This window comes from Centroberyx gerrardi, chromosome 17, assembly GCF_048128805.1.
Source record: "Centroberyx gerrardi isolate f3 chromosome 17, fCenGer3.hap1.cur.20231027, whole genome shotgun sequence".
In the NCBI taxonomy this organism is placed as follows: domain Eukaryota; kingdom Metazoa; phylum Chordata; class Actinopteri; order Beryciformes; family Berycidae; genus Centroberyx; species Centroberyx gerrardi.
In genome coordinates this window covers 14,401,713-14,425,066 of record NC_136013.1, presented here as the reverse complement: position 1 = coordinate 14,425,066, position 23,354 = coordinate 14,401,713, and the positions used below count along the sequence as shown (strand labels likewise).

Here is a 23,354-nt window from a genome sequence, read left to right as displayed (position 1 = left end):
CTCATTGGTGGGAAGAGGCTACTCGCCAGCGGTCATTGGTTTAATTTAGTGTCCCTCCTCAGGCAGCATCATGACTCAGTCTCCCCAGCTGGCTGACGCCACATAGCAACAAAACAGGGGCCAGTCTGTTCCCAGCAGCAGGCAGGTTTCCTCCCAGGCACATTAGAGGTGAACCTTGACCCTTAACACCCGATGCCTCATCTAACACATGCACACATGGGGACACACACACACACACACACACACACACGCACACGCACAGACGTTAACCACATTACTTTAAGAGATACAAGAAAGAGCCACCATGCTTTAGGGGAACAGTGGCTACTTGGCTTCTGGGACCGTTACTTTATTGTTGTACCTCACATGCTACTGCATAGGTCACACTTTGTTTACCTCTAAACATCCATCCATTCATTCATTTTCTTGCTGCTTAACAAGGTCAGGGTTACAGTGGCAACAGGGCAGCACAGATGTTGTAGTCCCGCCAGTGAGTCCTGGGTCTCCTCCCAGTTGGCTGTGCCCAGTACACCTCCAAAGGGTGGTGCATCAACACCAGGTGCCTGAACTACTTCAACTGGCTCCTCTCGGTGCGGCGGAGCAGCAGCTCGACTATGAGGTCGTCATAAATAACCTCCTTGCCTTTGTGGTAACTGGAATAAGCCTTCCTCTTTAAAATAGTCCTTTATTCAAAACAAAATGTCAGGCTGGGACGCGCTCTGGTGATTCAGTGGCCTGAGGTGAGCCATGTGCTCACCAGACCTAGGTCAAATAGAATTTGCAAATACTTTCCATGATTTGTTTTATGGCAGCATGACTATGGATGAAATGATAATCACATTTATCTTGCTAGATACTGTGGTATTATTAGTAATCAGTTATTAGTCAGCATGATTTGAGGAACAAAATTATTTTACTGCACTTTTTTTTTTTTTCAACATCATGGCTATTTTCAGCTACAGCAGGCGTTGGAAATTAAATTAAAATGTCAGTATTGCCAACATACCAACATTCTATGATTATTAATTGTGGAAGGTAAAATTACAATATACAATTCTAAACACTTTTTTTTGCCTACCTTGGTGCCAGATGGGTGGGGTTTGCCACATAAGACAATACAAACAGAAAGTTTAGACAATCACAGGGAACTAATTGAAAGTCAGTCTACTATACTTCTCTGTGATTAACAACTTAACTGAAACATCCCGATGTGGTAAATTCCACCTAACTGGTACTCGAGCAGGCTAAGACAAGTGCTAAGAATTATTTGCAGCTACAGGTTTGATGCCTGTGGCATCACACACTGACCCGGCTCCCAACCAGCGCCACATATTTTACCCTCTCTCTACCATATTTTCTGGGACTTTCTACTGCATGGAAACAGATATGCCGTGAAAAACGAACAGAAAATGTGTGGCCCTCTCTGTCTCTCACCCATGCTGACAGACATCTGGCTCTTTTCCTCCCAAGCACCTGCTTGCCAGTGCTAATCTCCATTTCACCTCCCTCTCTTGTCTGTGTTTTCACCACATTTCTAAGATACAAAAGTCAGTAAGAGACCGTCCAGATCAACAGTGTGTTCCTCTAAACTCCTGGAAGATTTAGTTTGGGTTTATTTTTTGACGGCAGCATGTTTGTCTTACATAACCACTTAATGGGATGGGTTTTGCATGTCAAGGAAAATACATTTGTTTAGATTCAAATTAAAATTCAAATGAGCTTTATTGGCATTAAATACTTAAATGCCAAAGCAAGAACATGCTGTTGTGCGTAAGCACGTGTGTGTATTGCACCCCTGTGCACGTATGGGCATTTTTCCATTGTTTGTGTGAGCTTGATGTCTGACGTAGCCGTGTATGTTTTATTTCATGCAAGTGTGGATGACAGTGGAACTGTGGTGTTTTTAAAGGGCTGTGATGTGAGGAGGCAGGCTGTTTGTATAATGTGCAGGCCAGCCAGCTCCACCTGACAGTGTTTGTGAGTCAGAGTGTAAATTGTTCGGAAGGAAAGGCTGGCAGAGAAATCCACAGAGCAGAGATGGAAATGTGGACGGCATGGAGAGCTGGGAAGTGGAGAGGAGGTTGGTGTAGAGTACACAAGAGAAGAGATGGGGAGTGTGGTTATGTAAAATGGCAAACCTCATGCTGACCTAACAGCCGGCCACGCAGAGATATAGTGATGTAACCTCCATAGGCCCGCTGGCATACATCTCTCTCTCACGCCCACACACGCACGCACACACACACACACACATACATACAGTGAGACATGTTGACCCATCTTCATTTAACATTCCACCTAATCTGTATCTATATGTGTTGTGTGTCTGTGTGTGTTTGTGTGGTTTTTGTGGTGTGTGTGTGTGTGTGTTTCAGGACTACATTGATGCCCACCCTGAGACCATTGTCCTGGACCCCCTTCCAGCCATCCGAACCCTGCTGGACCGCTGCAAGTCCTACCAGCTCGTCCACAGGATAGAAAGCTGCATGCAAGGTAAGGCTTTCCAGGCAGACATGTACTCACAATGTCAATGGCTCAAATCAGGTATACAGTATTTGTTTCTCTGTCCCTCTCCCACTCCTCTGTACTATCTAAAAAGCAGAGGAGGCCTAAAATAATACAGGGTACTTTGTGCCTCCTGCTGTGCTTCTGAAAAACTTGGGTTTCTTTTGGTACGTTATTAAAGCTCAGAGGAGAGAGCAGAGTTGCGGTAACTGCAGGATCTCTGTCTTTCCTCTCCAGTTCCAGAGGAGACAGATGGGTAACGTACGACAGCGCTGGATGTCGCCTCTCACTTGAATGATGTTATTTGATGCTTCCGAGCAGATGTTTTATTCTCGCTGGCGGAGCGCTGGGCTAATATCATAATTCTATTCCTCCCCTCCACGTGACAGTAGCACCTTTCCATTCTCCCCTGCCTGAACCCAGTGTGAACCTGGCCCACGGCTCTGTGTACAGTAGGCTTCCCACTGATGGATCGGAGTCTCATAAGTTAGAGGGGAAGGCTGTCGTCGAGCCGGGCCAGCAGCACCTTCCCCTGTCACCGGGCCCATAAACTCAGCAGGGGCCAATGTCTTTTGGCTGGGAGCAGAGCAGTGGAATGATGACAGGACGTTAGCGACAGGAGCACATACCCTCCCCCACCCCCCACACACACACACACAGTGATCACACCTGTGACTCATCTGCTGTTCATTTACCCCCGTACATGGCAGGGAACGTAAACCCTGGAAGTATTACTTCACTGTGTGTCCGTGTGTCTGTGAGTCTGTGAGGCACCGCAGTCTTGTGTCAGAGGATCAGAGGCGTTTCAGAATGTCGGCAGTGTCAGTGGTTTCTTAAAATAGAATCGCAAAAAGACGTCTTTTTATCCAAACAGACATGATGATGGTTACATAACAAAGACTATAAGCTGCATCCCTCTCTCTCTTCTCTCTCTCTCCCTCCCTCTCTCTCTCTCTCTTCCTCTCCCTCTCTCTCTCTCTGTGTGGTTTGAAGAGGAAGGTGGCTCACTCATCGCTTTTATAGGAAGCTTTTTTCCCCACTCCGCTTCCATTATTGCAAGCGGTGCTGTCTGCTCACACTTTAGCCTACGTTCCAAACGTCTCTGACAATTGTGGTTGGTTTAGACATAAGCATGCACTATATAAGCCTTTGTAATCCTAAATTACACCACCACGAGTGGAGAAAAAGCAGCATGTGACCAAGGATCAAGGTTAGTTAGTTTAGCGTCTTCAGTCAACAAAAAATGAGATTGCATTGGTTTAGAAGTGAGAGAACTGCAGTTAAGGTTAGAGTAAAAGAGAGGATAGTGTGAGAGTGTGGTGGACTTTCCACCGCGCTCTCTTGGGCACAGCTACTTCCTCCTCCTTATCAGCAGAGACCATGGAGTCCTGGAGCAGCTCCAGCTGCCAAGGCAACCCAGTACTAAAGGCCATAGAGAGGCTGCCATGCTCAGCAGCCTGAGTGGCTCAGAATAGTACTCAATGGGAGGAAGCACTTGAGGTGCGCTTGTGCGTTTTCTGGAAAAGCGAACCTTGTTTTACCTCTTGAGTGGTCTCATAATGTTAGATAGCCTCAGTCATGGTACATTTAGCCGTTCTCCGAATTGTTTAAATGAATATAAACATAAGAACAAGAATTAACTCATCGTAATGTTGTGTTTAATAGAGAACAGCCAGACAAGGACGACACCAGCGCTAATGGATTAGTGTTAGACATAGGCCACTGTGTGTGATTCATAGTTCTGCTCTTTGAAACTTTGGCGCTGCGCTGTTGTCCAGCCTGGTTTTGTGTTTCCTCTGCGAGCCAGAGCAAGGTAGCTGTTTATGTTACTTGGTGGAATCTACTGGTTTCTGTTTATACATAAGTTTTGATATCTTAGAGTGTTTTTATAGATAGCAACAGTCGTCAAGACGTCTATAAAGTGAAGGCCTCTCTGTCTCTTCATCAAGGGTATTCTTTTCCACTTCAGGGGAAAAGAATTCTCATAAATACAGACGGATGCCTTGGGATCAAACTGAAACTCTCCTGAGTTATTTGTATAACCAGATTGTGTTGAGGTCCTTTTATTATGATTGTGAGTATTTGGTGCCTGGTACCAGCATTAATCCATGTCTCAGCGACTGCAGTTCAAACATAACTAACAATAACAAGTGTCCCATTTATGCAAGTGATCAATATTAACATAGGCACAGTGTATTAAAGACAAACAGTGTGCGACAGTAAAAGATCACAGAAACTCACCCAAGTGACCCAACTAACCCAGTTATATCAGCCAAGTGGCAGACAGCAATAGATTGCCTAGCATGAATAAAATAAAATGACCTGCCTGTCAGGTTCACCATGTCAGAATCATTAGATGATGAACATCTCATCAAAGGAGTGTAGGATTTACCTTTTGTGGGAAAACAATCCAATTAATTTTTTTCCCTAATAAATGATTCATAATAGTAATTGGAGCGTAAGCCTCTTAGAGTGCGATATTGAGAATTACAGGTTTACTCACAGGGCATACAGTGTTTGGAGTTCAATTTAAAATATTGAAAATACTGCTGCTTTGCCTTGGAGGGACGAAGAGCAGTGAGAGAGGATGCTGGGGTTTCTAGGAAACCAGCTCTAAATAGCAACAGGAGAGTTCAGCTTTCCGCCTAAACAGCAGCGCACTTTATGAAGCTTAATGTAACCTCACTCTCTGTTGTTCTCAGCACCTAATGGATCAAACCACAGGGAAGATATGATGAGAATCTCGGGCTAATCGTGGAGGAATTCCTTCTCCATACATTCTCAGCCGGTTCAGGGCGCTGGGCCAATCAGGGCTGCTGTGAATTTACACAGAGTTTAGAGTTTATTTATTTGCACACATCAAAATTATAACACAGAATGGACAGATGGAAAACATAACAGATGTGCTGATGAGATAAAAAAAATAAAAAAAAGATGAGTAACAAAAGCAACCAAATTGGATAATGAGCTTAAAAAAAAATTCAACGAGGAGTCCCGTAAACGTCGTCCTCGGCTCCGCTGGGTCTGCTGAGAGCCTGCAGTGTTTAGACAGAGCCGGAGATTGATCCCCCCCCACCATCCCACCCCATCCCCAAAGCGTCACAGTCGACCAGAGCCAAGCATGGACACTAACGCAAACTTGGCCTCTCTTTGGCCACTCTCTTTATTATAAATCCTTAACTTGGACCTCTGGATATTTTTCATCTGACAAGGTTTAAGTCTGTTGATGGTTTTTGTTTGACAAAGTTAAAATTCATCAGTCTTTGAGAGTTCATGATGTAATGGGGATATTTTCCCCTCCGAGTTATTTACTGAAAGACATTAAGCTGCTATTCCCGTCCTGGTAAAACAACAGCAGCGTGACAAGTGGTTGTAGCCAGTGCAGACAGAGATGAGTGATGGGTTAACCCTATTCCCCAAACTCACTGGCTACAGAGCCAACACTGGAACCGGCCCAGCTGCACGAGGAAATTAAAGTAATGGAGCACAGAATCAGAGTCTGCTTGCGACAGAGTACAGCAGTGTTCTGTGCTTGTCTATCATATTGCAAAAACAGGAAAATTTGAACTATGTCAGATCTGTCTTGGCTTGCTTAGAGGGTGCGGATCTATTCCTTCGTGGAGTTGTTCTCTGCCTTTCATGTCAGTGAAGGTTCCTGAGTTCTCTGCACTGCTTTGTTAATGATGATAAAAAAATATGACACATTATTTGTTCCATGGGGGAATTGTTTTTTCACTTGCTCCCCTCCACATAGAGGTCAAAGCACAGGGTCAGTTACAGAACAGCAGTCCTGGAGCTGGTAGGGATTCAGTGTTTTTTGTTTTTTTGTTTTCAGCAGAGCTGACAAAACTGGAAGCTGGTCCGCAGCTTGATGACACTTAAAGTCACAATGAAACCGCGTCTTGCTTCCTTAATGTGATGTATTTCCTGTTGAAACAGGATGTTGGGGTGACATAACGCAGGGAGGGATCATTCAAAAGTGTAAACCAATGGGATATCAGTTATGGAGAGAAAGAAAGTTTTATTTGATGGGAGGGGCAGAGGGCCGAAACTTTTCAAAAATCTGTGATGGTTTTATTGGTTAAAATTTTAATGTAGTCACCAATAAAGATTTTGTGTTTTACAGGAAGTAAAAGTAATGAGATTTTGATATAAAAATACAATAAAATTATTATTTTTTGCATTTTTTTGCATAAATTGTCAAATAGGTGTATGGTAAAAAGTCATTTTTCATTTCAGTGTGACTTTAATAAGTTTCTCTGGTGACTTCTGGGCTTTACGAAATCCCCCCTCACCTCTTGCATCAGCTTTCACAGTAGGGCTTGGCCCAGAGTATTAACTTATTGTGTGTATGCGCGGTGCAGCCACTCTGGCTGGGAGCAGTAGATGTCTGTGGGGCCCAGTGTATGGCCAGAGTTCAACACTCAGCACTGGAGTTAATGTAGGCAAATGAGATTCTCCTGACCTCAGCACTTAGTGTGTGAGAGAGGCCTGCCGCTGCTGAGGCCGACAGAACACAAACACCGGCGTGTTTCTATTGTGTTTTTGTCATTAGCAATTTGCCAGCTCTTGGTTTGGCCCCCTCACTGATTTCCTGCGGTGATATCTCAAACCAGCTGCCTTATCACCCCATGTACCTATTGTAGAGGGGAAATTGCAGAAGCCAGAACATTAATATAGACCCGCAGCGGGTCCTGATGTGGTAAAGTATGATGGAGCTGCAGGATGTTTGTCTATTATTTCCTGTGCTGGCAGAGCCTTGCAGAGGAAGTCTTGTCTTATCAAAAGAATTGACCAACCCGCCGCTACAGGACGTGATGTCAAAACATGAGATAGACAACAAAAAACTGTCAATTAGGCAGAATGTTTGTCTTGGCCCCAGTTGCGTTTAATCAGCAGCACTCCTTGGTCTTCGATGCTGACTCTTGTGTTAATGCACCTGTCTTGTTAAGCCATAGGACTATTCTTGAGCTATCACAGGATTAGTACAGGTGTCTGTCAGCCAGCTTTATTTGATGTCTTGAGCTGGTTTGACTTGTCTGTAGTTTCCCGTGATATCATGTGTCTTCCTGTATTTCACCATGTTCACTTGTGTGTGCGTGTGTGTGTGTGTGTGTGTGTGTGTGTGTGTGTGTGTGTTGCCTGGGAGGAGCAGACAGGCCTGGTAGCTTCCTGCTTTATTTATTTGAACAGGAGACATTCGTCCTGCCGGGCCTTGCCTCAGATGGCCTCTGTGCTGTGTATGCTCTGTTTGTTGTCTAATCCTGTCACGGGGATGAAAGGGAAATAAAGCCATATAGCCCAGTGACGTTAAACAAGGTGTGTGTGAAACAGGTCTTTGGTTATCTTTGCTCAGACGTCAATAGGGTGTGCTGCCTGTCATTTGTTTTTTAAAAGTAGGCTGTGGATGGTAACAGGAGGAATAGACAGAACAGTTGACAGTTGAAACAGTATTCAGGAATATAAACAACTAAAGCCTGACACCGGAGAGCCAACACTAATCTGTGACTCTAAACCATCACACTGACAATGAATTGAGAGCTGATTATGTGAGCTTGTAGAAAATGTGATACTTGACACGGAAATGAGCTTTATTTTACAAAAATAGTAGTGATACCTGTTCTGAACCAGACATTGTACCCATCTCCCTGAAAAGGGAGTGTCTACAAAGTCAGATTCCTATTGCTTGCTTAAGGAGCAGCTCCAGGCTTTGTCTACTGATGACGTTACAAATCTTGACCCCTTTCTGCTCTTAAACCTACAAATCCCCTCTGCCATCTTTACTTCTCTTTTTATTAGATGAGAGGATTTGCTCTCCTCCATTCATGGTCCTGAACACAGAGTGCGGCCCAGATACACTGGAGCAGATCACGAAGCACGGACTCACATTCCCCTTCAGTAAGTCCTTCAACCCCTTTATCTTCTGGATATGCTCCCATATATATTGTTTATACCTCACTTTGTACCTTTTAAACCACTAACTGTACTATGGTATCCTTTGGTGTGGAAAATCTCATGTTCTAGTCATTGACCACTTACAGATTGACACTTGTCCCTACTTGTCATGCACTGCCTGCCCACTACTAAGTACTACTACTTGCCTAAGCACCAACCAAGTGTCTGGATAGTGGTGCAATTGGTTCTTTAAATTGTGGTCAGAGTCAAAGCGTGACAAAGGCCTTAGTGGAAGCTGTTTGTTCCCCTGCTGCCTTGTCATTACTGCTTTTCAGCATTGGGGAAGTTGGGTTTCCTCACTATATTCTCAGCCTGTTTGTCCTTGTCTAATTTCTCTCTTAGTTTGCAAAACACGGGTGGCCCACGGAACCAACTCCCACGAGGTAAGAGGCCACTGGGCTCAGAGGTCACTCACACCCTCCTTGGTTTGCTCTGTGTAAGCAGTAACACTTGTCTCGTTACTGGGTTGTCATTTAACTCGACTCCAAACAGCAAAATCAAATAAAGTGCTGTGCCTGATGTGTCTTTGTTTGCCAGCTGAAATCAATACCCTCCTGTCAGTGTGGCCAAATAGTCATCATTCCTCCAGCATTGAACCAAGTTAGGTTTTAACAAGTGATTGAAAGGTGACGTTTGGTTTGATCATTATTTTTCTTTGTGATCGTTCTAAAAGTATGAGGGGGAAATGCTGGAAACTTAAGAGTTGCAATGATACAAGTTTTAAGCAGCAGTTGCGTCCTCCTGTCCACAGATGGCCATCATCTTCAGTGAAGAGGACCTGAAGGACGTGAAGCCTCCTTGTGTGATCCAGAGCTTCATCAACCACAACGCAGTGCTCTACAAGGTTTTTGTGGTGGGGGAGTCCTACACCGTGGTGGAGAGACCTTCCCTGAAGAACTTCCCTGCTGGACCGGCAGGTGAGGAGAGAGAGAGAGGGAGAAAGGGAGGGAGAGAGAGAGAGAGAGAGAGAGAGGGGAGTCCAAGGGCTGTTTACAACCACACTGGCCAGACTGTACAAGACGCACAACTTCTCCAAATTACCCAATAAAAGACCTCATAAAATCTTTTTATAGTCCCCATGATTGGACCTATTCACCCTTTAAAAGGGTGCAGTAGAGTGCAGTTGAGTTTCGTCCAGTTGGTACATGTTGTCCATATTGAGGAAAAACAGGAGGAGTTTTGTTTCTGCATACTAACATGTCACAAGCATTACATAGGACACAGCTATAACTACGGGGTTGTCCTCTGATACAAAGCTCTCCACTATTTGCATGTAGTACAGTAGTAGCCCTCATGCAAACCAGTTTCACCGTCAGTGCAACTGTCTACTTTGTGTTGCACTGCAAAGAGAACTGGGCCAATCCTTCTGAGCCCAGAACGACAAGTGGCACAGCAAAATAACAAGCCCCGTGTCAGACACATAAAGCAACGTACCACAGCGTCACGTCTACACCTGTCATCTACCCATCCTTGCAACTTGTCATCATTCTCCTCAGCCTACAGATATACATTGTATTTTGTATCCAATAAGTGGAGGGAAAGACTAGATGAATGAGTGAGGTCTGAAGTTTCAGATTCAGAAACTTTATTGTCTATCACAAGCATGACAGAAAATTATCTTTGACGTGGCTCGTAAAAAAGGAAAAAAAGACATACCACATAAAAACAAATAAACATACATAAGATTAGAGGTAAAAGTAAGTAAAAGTTCATGTGGCAACATGCAAATGCCAATGTCTTTCATTGTTTGTTTAAAATATCGATGGGAGTTCTTAAGTGTTCATTTTGGCCAGGGGGACTTTGTAACGGCGGCCTGATGGGAGTATTTGAAATGTCTTGTGGAGGGGATGAGAATGGTCTTGTGCTATGAGAAGTGGCTTTTCTTCTGACTGACTGGGTGCAGAGTTCTGATAGTTGGGGCTGGAGGGTGCCGGTTATTTTACTTGCTTGCTTGATGATCCTGGAAAGTTTTGATTTGTTTTTTACGGAGAGGGAGTTACACCGGGACGTGATGTTGAAGGTGAGAACAGATTCAATGAGTGATTTGTAGACAGCTGTTAAAATGTCTTTCCTGACGTTAAAACTCCGGAGCTTCCTCAGCAGGAGCAGGCGCTGCTGGGCCTTCTTGTACACTGAGTCAGCGTGTTGGGAGAAAGACAGGAGGCTGTCTAACTTCGTGCCCAGGTATTTGAAAGCCCCGACCTGCTCCACCACCTGCCCAAGATAGAGAGAGGTTAGGTGTGGTATTTGTGTAAAGACAGAACTTTAAAAATGGCCACCTTAGTTGGGTGAAAGAGGGTCTGTTGTCATAAATAAATAAATAAGGTCCCATCTTGTCCCCCCACCCATGCTTCCATCTGGGGTGAACTGTGCCTAATGTTTTGTTCAGCGGGCCTGGGAATGAAGATGACGTCCGTCTGTGTAGCACTTCATCAGGCTCTCAGAGCCTAGGGACATATTTATTTGGACAGTGGTGGAATTAACTTTTCCCCTCCATTCCCCACCCTCTCGCTTCTCTCTAATGTTAATCATTACAAATGATAGCAAAGAACAAAGGAGCAATAAATTTAGCAATTAATCTTCACATTTGGCATCTGGTTCGAAGGAAAGCCCTTGGCTCACATACAAATGAAACTTAAGCTGTGTGTTGTTTTCCTGCTTGGCTAGCAGTCACATGACACGGGTATGACTGACACAGATGACTTGTGATTTACTACAGTATTATAGAAGCATGTGCAAATCATTTTTAGTAGTATGAATCCATATCCATACTCACTGTGTATGGATTCATTTTTAGTAATATGAATCCATACACATCCATACATCCTGTTCATCAATGTGTTAGGAGGTTAAATCAAAAAGGCTTAAGATAATACTCGAGTTTGGTTTGGGTTGAAGTTTCCAGTCCTTAAGGCCAGGTGTTAAATTGAAATTTGAGTAAATTGAGCCATGAATTTCGTAAAGCCCCTTTGCTGTGTGACACACCAAGTAACCAGTTGAGGTACAGATCAGGCTTTGCTGCCCCCTAGTGCCTGAGGTGACAAGTGCTCATTGATAACTATTCATTTTGGGAAAGCACCTACAAGTGTAGGTAAAAGCTCTATAAAATCCTGCTTGACCTTTTTTCCCTCTATTTCCTTTTCAGACAGGAAATCCATTTTCTTCAACAGTCACAATGTGTCCAAGCCAGAGTCCTCCTCAGACCTGACCTCGGTACGTCCAAAACACTGACGTGTTGGCAGTCTAAACCTATGACTATAATACCACTGACTGTAAGCCCATTTAATTTTATAATGAGGTATATGGTTGATATTCTAAAAAGAAATGTCTGTAATATCTCTCCCACAGAGAGAGAATGTGGAGGGCGTCTCTCAGCCACCTAGTGATGATGTCATCAGAGAGTTGTCCAGGTCCTTGCGGCAGTCGCTGGGTGTGTCCCTGTTTGGCATTGATGTCATTATCAACAACCAAACAGGCCAACACGCTGTGATTGACATCAATGCATTCCCTGGTAGGTGCAGCCTCTCCTCCACAGGTGTGGCTTGTATTGAGTGTCACATGCAACTTGTGTATATTATCATGGAGAGAGATTGACTGAATGAGATTTTACCAAGAGACGTTGTTGCTCATGTTATCTGCATGTTTAGAGGAGAGTTTAGCAAGCTTCACTCTTGATAGGGGTTTGTTGCTATGGTGACATGGTTCTCAGGTTGCACTCTGTCTCTGGTGCCACCCTGTAAAAACTGGAGAGATGTAGTGACGTCATCCTATTGTGCAACCAGTCCAACAGAAGCAGATGCCTCTCCTTTGTACCGTGTCATTTACACTTTGCTATTCATTGATGACCTGTGTAATTCTGAGCTCTGCATTAGAGTTACAGCCTGAACAGTCGGTCTCACTATGTGTCCTCCCGCGCTCCCAGGTTATGAGGGCGTCCCGGAGTTCTTCAACGACCTCCTGAACCACATCACCACCGTGCTTCAGACCCACAGCGCCGACTACGCCCCCGCCAGCGAGCCGCCCAAAGGCCTGGTGAGCGCGCAGACCCCCAGCAGCATGGTACCCAACCCCGCCCCGCCGGCCCCGGGCTGCTGCAGCATGATGGGGAAGGAGGCCGGCGGCAGCCCCTGGATCGTAGAGGGCGACGGAGGCCTGAAGGGCCCGCGCCAGAGACTGGGCTGCAACTCGGCCATGTCCCCCAACTTCCAGCAGCACTGTGTCTCCACGATAGCCACCAAGGCGTCCTCCCAGTGACTGATCCCCGCCCCCCGCTCCGTTCTGTCCCCGAACAAAAACGGATGATAACGGTGACAATATTAATGAATAATAATCATAATAATTATGATGTTAATGACGATAATATATCTAATCAAAAAAACAAACCTTTTCCTATGTAGATATTGAAGATGATGGTGATTGGGTGTCAGCTTTTTCTCTCTGCCTTTTTGTATTTTTCGTTTTGTCTAATAAGACTTAACAGTACTGTAATGTGAACTTTTGGGAACTTTGCCTAATTGCTGATTTTTTTTTTTTTTGTTTCTCTCTGTGTGAATTCTCTGTAATGAAAGGGTCCAGATGAGGTAGTTGAGGGGGAATGGCCGTGTCAGGACTGGAGAAAGATGTGCCACTAGATGTGCAATTAATCAACCCTCGTACCACACACACACACACACACACACACACACAAACAGGCACAATCGCATTACTCTGGACCGTGCCAGTGGTGTGTGTTTGTATTCTGGTCAATACCACTCACTCCTCTGTACAAAGTAAGGGGAAGACGAGGTCTGGGGCTGCTGTGACCGCAGAGGACACAACCATTCTGTACATGAATGACGAGTGACATAGCTTTGGGTTGTGTTAGTTCCAACTAAGTGGTAAGCTGTTTACTTTTCCGCGTGCCATCCAAATGGACTTTGTTATAAGTATAGTGCAAGGCTGTTCATAAGAAACCACATCACAGCTGATATAAACATTTGTCACCGGTTTAAAAAAAGAAAAGATGAATCTCCTTGATCATGTGACCAAGTATTTTTTTTTTTTTTTTATGACTGTTCTTGAACCAATGTTTATAGGCCTTTTGAGTGTTGTATGTCAAATGCCGGCTAGGTTTGTGCAGGTGTTCAGTGTTCATACAAACAAACCGTGTCCTTGTTTTTCGATTAGATCCTGGTTTGAGTCGCTCCTGCGCAGAAAGGCGAGGATCACATTCCGTTTTCGTGTATGTGGGTGTTTTCAAAGAATTCCATGATTTCAGAATTCCAGCGCTCGGTGAGACGCTTCGCTCACTTAACTTCACGTTACTTCACCGGTTTGCAGTCTCTTTAAACAGACTCTCCACACATCTTCAGTGCTTAGATTTGTAATGTGAGCAAACTACTCCTTTTGAAGCAAACATGACCTTAATAACAGACTTGGGCTGTTCTAGTCTGTAACTTAATCTGCATGCGGAACTGTCTCTCCTCCCAATCATTACTCTTTCACTTTGAAACTCTGGGCATTCAGGTTGTTAGATGATTAAAATCATTTATTCCGCTAAAATTGATGTAAAATAAGTATTTGTATATTCACCTAAATGGGTATTAATTATTTTTGCTACCATGAAATGAGTAAATGACAATTCTTGATCGTTAAAGGGATTTGTTTGGCCTTATTGCCTCTCTCTCGCCAGATCTAATTTCACACTGACGTATAGCACCGCTTGACTCTTATGAAATGCAGTTAATGAAGCAACCCATAGTCCTGTCAGTGCATCCGCTTCAAGCTTAATTCCCTGACCTATCTTCTGTTCCAGCTGCTGTATTTGTGTCCGTTATTGTGTCACATGTCAAAATGATTGAGGGGGAGGGGGGGTCCCAACTCTTGTTCCCAGTGTTCACTGTGAGATCTTTTTTACTCCTATTTTGTTAATATCTTTGTCCTGACATCTACTAAGAGCAACTTTATTTTATTGAGATTTTATGGGGAAAAAAATGTTTTATATAAAAGAAAGCACGCGATGTTTTGAACAAACAGTGGATATTTATCAGAGGGATAGTGAAATGCTGGGTCCAGTTGTATGACGAAACCATCTTAGGTGGTGTCAAGGGGACAAACGAGCTTGTGGCTGATACTGTTGTCTCCCCCTAGCATCTAGTGGGAACGCGTGCCAGCCTGCCAGCTCAGTAGAAACAGGTTTCTGGGATTCTCCTGACCCTTGCTTCTTCTTCTCTTGTCCCAGAGAGCACATTCTGTTTTATTTCTTCCATCGGTGTCGGAGGTTTGGCTGGGGAGCTGAACCGACTGTCTGCTTGTTTCCACTTGCCCTGTGATAGTGCATAATCGTGTCGCTGCAGCCATTTCACCAGCATCTCTCTGGGACACGTATGGGAGGAATACCATTCACATTCTGAAAATTAGCTGTTCCTTCAGTAGACACTTGTCACATTGTGTTAATGTTTCCACAACTGGGTAACAATTTACCTAAACATGGTGTTTTAACATTGGGAGAACCTTGGTTTCAATGCTCCACTGCTCTTTGGTTTCAGTAAGGTGTCCTTTGTTGGCAAAATATTTTTAGGGAAATTGAATTTCCCAACGATATGACAAGTGTCTAGTGAAGCAACAGTGGCTCCAGTTCAAAATGTGAAGGTGTCCCTGTAGGCAGCAGGGTTGGGAGAATCCTTTCACATCCCTTTTCCCCCGATCTAGGTGGCTCCTCACCTAGCAATAGGGACCAAGAGGAGGGTGTGTCCCTGTGTATTTCAGACAGACTGATATCTGTGTACACCACTATACTGTATGTCCCATGTTGTGTTCTTTATTGTGCTTCTAAATGGGAAATAAATGGTTAACCCTACCCTTGGTCATTTCTGCAACCCAGACAGTGTCATCATGCTCCTGGCTTCCACCTGAATGTTTACTTGGATATCTTATACAGTACATGTGTATGTATATAATATATGCATAGGCCTACATCCGTACAGTATGTTGTTTTGTATCAGTTCTGTAAGGAAAAGGAATCAATCCACAATTTTGTGACCTTTTTTTAATTAAATGGCCAAACCAAGAGGGCAAAATAAACAAATATGTGAAACCTTACCTGGCTGTTTTTATTAATTCAGCCCTGCTTTTCTAAATGATAACTTGTGGACAACTGCTGCCATTTCCAGTGTTTACTCAGGTCAGCACTGATTATAGTGATTCAGATGCAATACGCTACAATTGTTTTTCTATATTGCACACAATACATTCTGACATTCTGATTACCAGCCCACAAAGACTTGCCTCATTCCTCAGACCACAAGGAACCTGAAGGCATCTTAAAAAGAAATTCAATTGATGTTATTGCCAGCACTGGCACATAACCAAGACTGATTTATAAATATATTTTATAATTAAGTTTCCCTGATGTTCTGCATGTGATAGACTGCTATTCTCATGACAGTAAAGGCCGTTTGTTTATCAATATTGTATACTGAAACCATAAAGTAACTCTAAATACTTTAATTCCTTTCTACAAAGATTAATTGTGGTCATTCATGAATATATCAAGTGCAAAGAGAAGACAGCAAAACAAAGTGCAACAATTCTCACCCCAGCCTGCAGATGTTTATTGCCTCAGCTTTTATGCATCTGACATTTCATAGAGGAGACAGTTTGAGATAAACGCAGTAAAAACATGACAGACACAAACTTATCTGAATTGTACAAAAGGGGCACTTAATAAAATAAAAATATATCTTTTCATAATCTTAGTCTTTTGTACATGTAAAAAAAAAAAGCTATATTTACAGCAACACTTGATGCAAGACAAGACAGTACAAAGCCTATAATGCTACTTTCTGTTCCCTGCCAGGCCTCTGCAGTGCTGGGATGCGTTAACTGGGAAGTGTTAATGAGGTTGGTGTAGGCGATGAGCTGCCGGGTTGGCCAAGAGTCCCAAGATGGTGGAGAGACAGTGCAGCTTTTCCTTCACGTGCTCCGGCAACTTCTCGTTCTCCTTATACCTGTGAGGAAGACGGGCAGCTCCATGTGAGCAACTGGGGCCTGTCACAACTACAACTCTGCTAACAAATGCATCAGAAGGATCTGGAAATGTTCAGCTTTGAATTATATTGTGCTAAGTTGTGAAAATATTGCAGTGTTTCCTCTGGATTTTTTTCTAGATGTGGAGTTGTAATTTTGCATCTGAGACCCAGGTTCACGAGAATGGTTCTTTATTTGGATATTTATTATGACACATGGACAATTGTGCTGTAATTGTCCATGTCATTTTGGGGGGATTGGCCTGAGTAATGAGGCCAGATGGTGACTTTTCATGGTTATTACATTTTTCTAACTGTGGGGGCGCACCACAGCTAAATAAATGTAATGGAAACAGTGGATACGAATTAATTTTGAATAATCACATCAGCTGGAAACGAGTTTCTTGCGCTAGTGCCACAGATAGTCGAGCAGAGCTTTGTCTCCCGTGTCTCCCTCTCTACTTACCAACTGTCTGAACAATAAAATGCTGAAGGAGAGCAGACTGCCCACTCTACTTTTTTTAATAAAACGGTTAGTTAATCTACACACAAGGCAACAGAAGGACAGAACTAGTGTTTAAAGTGTTGTGTACCTGGTGATCCGCCCCTCTGGAGACGTGTAGGTGATGCAGGAAACTCCTGCCTGCACCACCAGCTGAGACCCGTCGTTGAACTGCACCCACACCTCTCCACTGGTCAGCTACAGACACAAACAGGCACAAACACATCGATATTCAACCTTTTGACACCAGAGAGGTTCTATAGCTGATTATAAAATATTAAGGGAAGCGTTTATCAATTACCTGGGATGCCCATCCGACGTTGGGCACGAATATCGACTTAACCACTTTCCCCGCGCTGTGCGACAGGTCCTGTCTTACTGGGGAGCTTTTCTTGTTCAGGCTGGCCGAGGTGAAATCTGATCCATCATACGAGATCATCTGGTGATTTAAAATGAAAAGAGATTTCAGGAAAAAAATATCTAATCATAGTCCACCTGTTAAAGTCTCTAAATACATCTGTCCATCTGTCAGGCTGTGAGACACCCACCGAAGGAGTGATGCGTGGAGGTTGGGGAGGTGAAGCCGCGTCAGCAGGCACCGGGTGGGGCGGCAGCGATGACGAGCATGGAGAGTCTGGGTTGGCAGGTCTCCTAGGAGGGGAAGACATACCCAGAACTGAGATTAGCCACACAAGACCAAACAGGAGAACCGAAAATATACAAATGATAGCGAGTTCCTCTCACCTGCCAATAGTTATGGGGAAGAAAGGAGTGTTCTTGGTGCTGCGCTGCTCCTCTGCGATGATGGCGGCCTCCAGAGACAGACACATGCCGTGGCCCTCATCTGACAGCTCCACATACAGCCTGCTCTCTGGGCTCAGGCCGCTCAGCCCCACCTCGCCCTTCACCGTGTACGACTTCCCGCTCTTCTCAACCACTCGCACCAGCTCCGACGTCTTGTGGGTCTTTGCTCCTGTTTCAACACAGAGAGTCAAATGATGTTTATGGAGCATTATATTGTAAAAAAAAAAAAAAAAAAGCAGACAAATTCAGACAGAAAAGGGTCAGTGCAGTGGGGTCACAATGTGTCAACCTCTGACTCACCGTCATAAAAGCAAACTTCCAGGTCTGCGTTGGGAGAGTTCTCCATCAGCATGCACTTGGCATACTTGGTGTAAAGGGTCACTTTGGGAGTCTTGGATTTCACGAGCTGCACAAACTTGGAGGCATACTGGTACTTCTTCCAATATTTCTCTATAAATGACACAAAAATAAAAATCTACTAGGATACTTTTTATTATTTTGTATCAGCAGACGTTATCAGTTGTGGTGCATCAGCATACCTGGAAGATCCTCGTAGCTACAAATCAGAATATCTTCTGGAGGGGCAGGGGGGCAGTCCAGCACAGGAAAACCCTTTCCATCATTAGGTTGGTATATTGTCACCTACATGGGATAAAAAGGTGAGATTTACGGGAGTGGTAACTATTAAAATTCAGACTGCATTATGTCATTAAGTTTGCATTATATTATACTGGTATACCACCCACTACAAGAGAGGTACAAACAGATTTAGAAGGGGAGTTAGTAAGTGATATTCAGACTGGTGAAGTTACTGGAACTCACCATTGAACCATCACAGGATATCCGAAGGACTTCTTTGACCCTCTCTTGACCGCCATGGCACTTTAACAGCTCCATACACACTTCACCAGTGTCCTGGATGCTCACCTGTAGACAGACGAAAAACAAGACAACATGAGATTAGAAACCAACAATTTTCTGAACCGATCATGCACAGTGAAATGCAGGAGAGCCTATCAGCAGATAATAACAACATGAGCAACATCTTACAACAGCATTTTTGGTCTTCTGTCTGATAGGTTTCAGTCTGGAAGCGCACAGAGGTGGGGCCGCGTCTCTCAGAGTTTTCTTCTCCTTATCCACACTGTGCTTGGCTGAGGGCAGCTTCATCTCTCTGCCATGCGGAGGCTGGAACTCGGCTCCAGGTATATTCTCCCTGTATGAGTCAGGGTTGGGGGGAAGGGGGTGGTGCAGGTGGTGGTGAGGGTTGGCCCCTCGGCCCGGCGGCTTGTCTGTCCAGGAGTTGTGAACCCCTAAAGGCCCTCTGCCGCTGTGGAAACTCCCACTGCTGCTGTGAGCGCTGCTGTCTGTGGGCCTCGGGCCGGAACCTGAGCGAGGAAAGAAAACATTTGTTAGATTTGTAGGCAGGGTTGCCTAGTGGTTAGACAGCCTAACCCATACCATGATCAACATGCCTAACCCATGGCAAGATCCCAGGTTCAATCCACACAACAGCCAAGGTTGTGTCCATGAACAGGCATGTGTCCCTTCAAAGTGTCCTCAAGCAAGACATTGAACCACTACCTTCTCATTCACTGCAAGTCATTCTGGATAAGAGCATCAGTTGAATGCTTAAATTTATATAATTCTGAAATCAACCACACACACACACAGCTAATTAAACAACAGAACAGTGACTTTACCATCTTTACTGAACCAATTAGAAACCTCCTCCGGGTCTTGGAACTGCAAGCTTGGTGGATGTACAGTTTGTGTGGATAATGAAAACCCAGAGCTGAAAAAAAACAACAGAGAAATTGCACTCAGTTAAAGTTAGTCAAAGACAATATTTGAAAAGTGAATGAAAGAACATAATTGAGAGATATTTTACTTGGCTGATTGTTTGACGGGGGGCGAAGGTAGCCTTCCATGCTCTGAGAACGGATGTGGAGTGGATGACATGGGGAATACTGGTCTTCCTGAGCCAGTTAGAGTCTCTTCTGAGTGGCATCTCCCCAGCTCAGCATGGCCCATCCCGTGGCCCAGTGCAGCAGAGCTGGACCGGTCTGAGGAGTGAGCCCTCCTTAGGTAGCGAGAGTGGGGCTGTCCGCTCTCTTCACTATAAACCGCCCTGCTCCTGCCCTCTCTGTGAGCGGGCTGCTGCTGCCACTGGTCTCCATCCTCAAAACAGGCGCCGTTGGGCTGGCGTGGAAGACTTGGGACGGGCGTCATGCGGTTGGGCAGAGCAGAGCCTATCATGTGCCTGGTTCTCCTCTGGAGGCGGTTGCTGCTGCTGGCTGAGGTGGAGGAGGTGCAGGCTGTGGAGATTGTGGCGATGCCGCTGTCCATGGATCCTGCATCCCCCAGCCCCAGCTCCTTGGTCCTGACCAGCAGGCTCTCGGTCATGAACGGGTGGTCCAGCACTGCAGACAGGCTGGGGCGCTGGGCGGGGTCCTTCTGCAGCAGCTGGTGGATCAGGTCCTGAGCCTCTAGAGAAACGTGGCCGGGCATCTCATATTCCCCAAGAACCACTTTGGAGAGTGTGTGTTTGACTGTGTCCGTGTCAAACGGAGGGCGACCCATCAGGAAGGCGTAGAACATGCACCCCAGTGACCAGACATCTGATTCCAGGCCATGGGCGCTGCGGGTGGCCACCTCCGGGGAGATGTAGTTGGGTGTCCCGCACATGGTGAAGTGCTTTTCGTTTGGGAGCTTGAGCTGAGTGGCCAAGCCAAAGTCAGCTATCTTTATGTTCATGTTGCTGGTCAGCAGGAGGTTTGACAAAGTCAGATCCCGATGCATGATGCCATGGGTATGCAAATACAGCATTCCTTTTACTATTTGATGCATGAAATGCCTTGCTGTGAAACAAAAACAATGCAACAAATTTTAAAAGACAGGGATGGTGGCTCGCAAAGCAGGTGAACGCTTATCTACTACAACATAATTCACATTTAGTTTACTAAGAAGTAAAACAGTTTAAATACTTTATTTCAAGTACAAATCATGACTGACCTTCATCCTCAGAGAAAGGTGTCTTCCGGTCTTTGAGGTACCGGCTCATCTCTCCATTATGGCACATCTCCAACACCAAGTACACATAGTTGCTGTCTTCAAAGTAGTTGTACAGCTTCAAAAAAAGAAGACAAAATAACACAGCATTACTGATAGTGTCGTCGAAGTGAGGATAGTGTAAGAAAATGTGACTGAAAACTCTTTCATGGTTTGGCCAAAAGATTTTCAGTGTAAATGAGGCGCAGCTGTAGCTTTGGAGTTTTTCCATGTTTAGAAATACTCATTGGACTGTCCTAGGCGACACAGAAATATCACGTGAATTCTTAAAATGACTGGCATTCACCTTTAAGCACATTCTTGTCTGCTGTAGTCAAGTTATATTCAAAGTGCATTTCACAACAAAACTGTCACAATACACTTTACAGAAAATCAGCCAATTGAAAGGCAAAGAGACACATACATAACACAATTGACATTATATAGTGTAATAACAATAAACACAACCAAATTGTAAACAATCACAGGGAATTAGTGATGTCCAACCAATTTTACCTCAAGTATTGAAGGGTGCTTCAAACGGCACTGAATCTCCACTTCGTTTATCACACGCTGGACCATACCAGCTTTGTGCATTGCTTTTTTGTCAATCTGCAGAGGGGAACAATAGAGATAATTACACACCTGCTGCCCATAGGCGCGACAAGTAATGTGGTACAGTGCTGCTGGTGCTTTGGTCTGGTGGTTAGTAGTCAATCTGTTGCCCACAAAGACAGTGGACTTTTCAGGTCTATTCTGTAGGGAGTCTAGGGACCACAAGAGCCCCATGGGATGGAGTTAGGGTCTAATAATCCAACAGTCCCCGTTGACACTTTAACTGTTGGCGGATGGCAACAGCTTGAGGGTATAAATCTCAAAAATCTACCACTTTTAAGTGCCCACATTTATTACAATAAGTAAGCCAAAATCACCCTGTACAACTGACAAACAAACAAATGGTGGGTGAGTAATTCTTACCGTTTTGATTGCAACCTCCACACCAGTGTTCACTGATTTTGCCCGGTAAACACAAGCAAAGGAACCCTTTCCAAGGAGGGTGAGGACTTTAAAATCCTAAATGAGGATGAAGAAAAAAACATCAAGGTGTCTGCAAGCAATACACTTCAAATCATCATGTAAATATGATTGTGAGGATAATTTCTGAATACAAAATAATACTATTTTGATCCCCTGTCAGTTAGACAGGAGCCTGTAAAGCATGATACCTCAATCCTCAGCTCCTGAGCAGATGATAAAATTCTCTCTTCATTTCTGCTGACTAGGATTTCAGTGGAGAGGTTTTGAAAGAAATAGTGAATAACTTGATCAAACATCGTCCCTCTAGCCTGCGACATGTTGGCTGTAATAAGTCAAGCCAAATACTGTCGTTAGCCTTAGAAGTGGGCTTTTGGTCGTCAGGACACATAGGAAATCCTCCCACAGCAACGTTAACTGACAAACAAGCCATCTACACCTGACGCTGTCATATGGCCAACCAAAACCTTTAATTATCCCGGCTGTCTTCCCGCTACCGAGGACCACTTATGCCCGTTTCCAAGCAGCACGTTACTGATGCCAAGGGAACAACACTTGTCCCCAGAGAGCAGGGTGAGCTCACACACTCAGGCACCAAGGCTGCAAGCTAACGCTTTGCCGTAGCGATCGACTTAACGTTAGCTCGCCAACTGTACATTTTAAACGTTTCAATTAAATACACTGGATTAAATGTTTCCATGACATGTTGTAAAGTTTACTTGTAGTGCTAAACACCGTTCAACCCTCGACTAGCTTAGCTGACCAACTTTAACGTTAGCCTCAAGCGTAATGTTGGTTAAAGTTAGCTGGCTGGTGTTAGCTTCTGTTGCCACTCACCTCAATTTTATCGCCGATTGAAACACTCATCTTGCTTGATTTTGGTCTTGCAGATGCATGTAGGTATATATCCGTATTTTTTCCCCAACTGCGTGCATCGAGTCGTTATAAGGCTTCTCAAAGGGCAATTAAATGTTATTATTTTGTTCCCCTCCAAAAGTTTGCAATTTCTTCCATTTTGAAAATATCCGCCGTTACTCTCGTGCCAACGTCATGGACTACGTCATACGACAACAAGCCGTGCGTGCCACGCCCATTTTAAAGGCCGCGCCCACGGCCTCGTTCGATTCCTCATGAAGAAACAACATCCTAGCCATTATTCTCAGTCAAAACTTGTTATGCTGCTCCTGCAGACAAGTGTCATTTTCAAGATCCATAGCCCTACCCTTTAAGCTTTTGCAGTTCTAAACAGTAGTCAAGACTACAGTATACCTATTAGGGATGTGATTTTGGTTCCCCTCCCATTGCATTTGTTTTCCTGGACAATCAAATCTCAATTACCTCATCATTTCCTATTTTTTGGAGCTGTCCCAATCACATGCCCAAGCTTCACTGACCCAGAGAATTAGCCATTTTCTTTAAAGACCTGACCGTCAGTAGCTGAAAATCAAACAATTTCAGACTAAAGAAAGTTTGTCTTACAGACAAATGTATTTATT

General features: G+C 44.4%; 2 protein-coding genes across 4 annotated transcripts in view; one reads left to right on the top strand and one right to left on the bottom strand.

The window, feature by feature from the left end:
- itpk1b (inositol-tetrakisphosphate 1-kinase b) overlaps positions 1-16,378 on the top strand; it is a 31,417-nt gene extending 15,039 nt beyond the window's left edge. For 2 of the 3 annotated variants that reach the window (XM_078289378.1, XM_071910992.2), the window contains exons 5-11: positions 2,376-2,493; positions 8,305-8,403; positions 8,803-8,843; positions 9,212-9,377; positions 11,606-11,673; positions 11,809-11,971; positions 12,383-15,540. In XM_078289378.1, coding sequence (XP_078145504.1) covers positions 2,376-2,493; positions 8,305-8,403; positions 8,803-8,843; positions 9,212-9,377; positions 11,606-11,673; positions 11,809-11,971; positions 12,383-12,714 — 987 coding nt within the window. In that variant the 3' untranslated portion in view covers positions 12,715-15,540. Of the gene's footprint in view, positions 1-2,375; positions 2,494-8,304; positions 8,404-8,802; positions 8,844-9,211; positions 9,378-11,605; positions 11,674-11,808; positions 11,972-12,382; positions 15,541-16,297 lie in introns of those variants that run through there. The other variant, XR_013507281.1, reaches the window with a different exon arrangement.
- Positions 16,319-22,811, bottom strand: plk4 (polo-like kinase 4 (Drosophila)). The gene is made up of 15 exons (XM_071910993.2): positions 22,696-22,811; positions 21,802-21,897; positions 21,340-21,435; positions 20,788-20,902; positions 19,664-20,633; positions 19,476-19,567; positions 18,823-19,160; positions 18,595-18,699; positions 18,312-18,414; positions 18,073-18,222; positions 17,713-17,941; positions 17,517-17,619; positions 17,270-17,407; positions 17,060-17,166; positions 16,319-16,448 (listed from the first exon to the last, which is right to left on the bottom strand). Exons 1-15 carry the CDS (start codon positions 22,723-22,725, stop codon positions 16,334-16,336), a joined length of 2,787 nt encoding a protein of 928 aa, XP_071767094.1. The 5' UTR covers positions 22,726-22,811; the 3' UTR covers positions 16,319-16,333.
- Between the last annotated feature and the right edge of the window lie 543 nt (positions 22,812-23,354).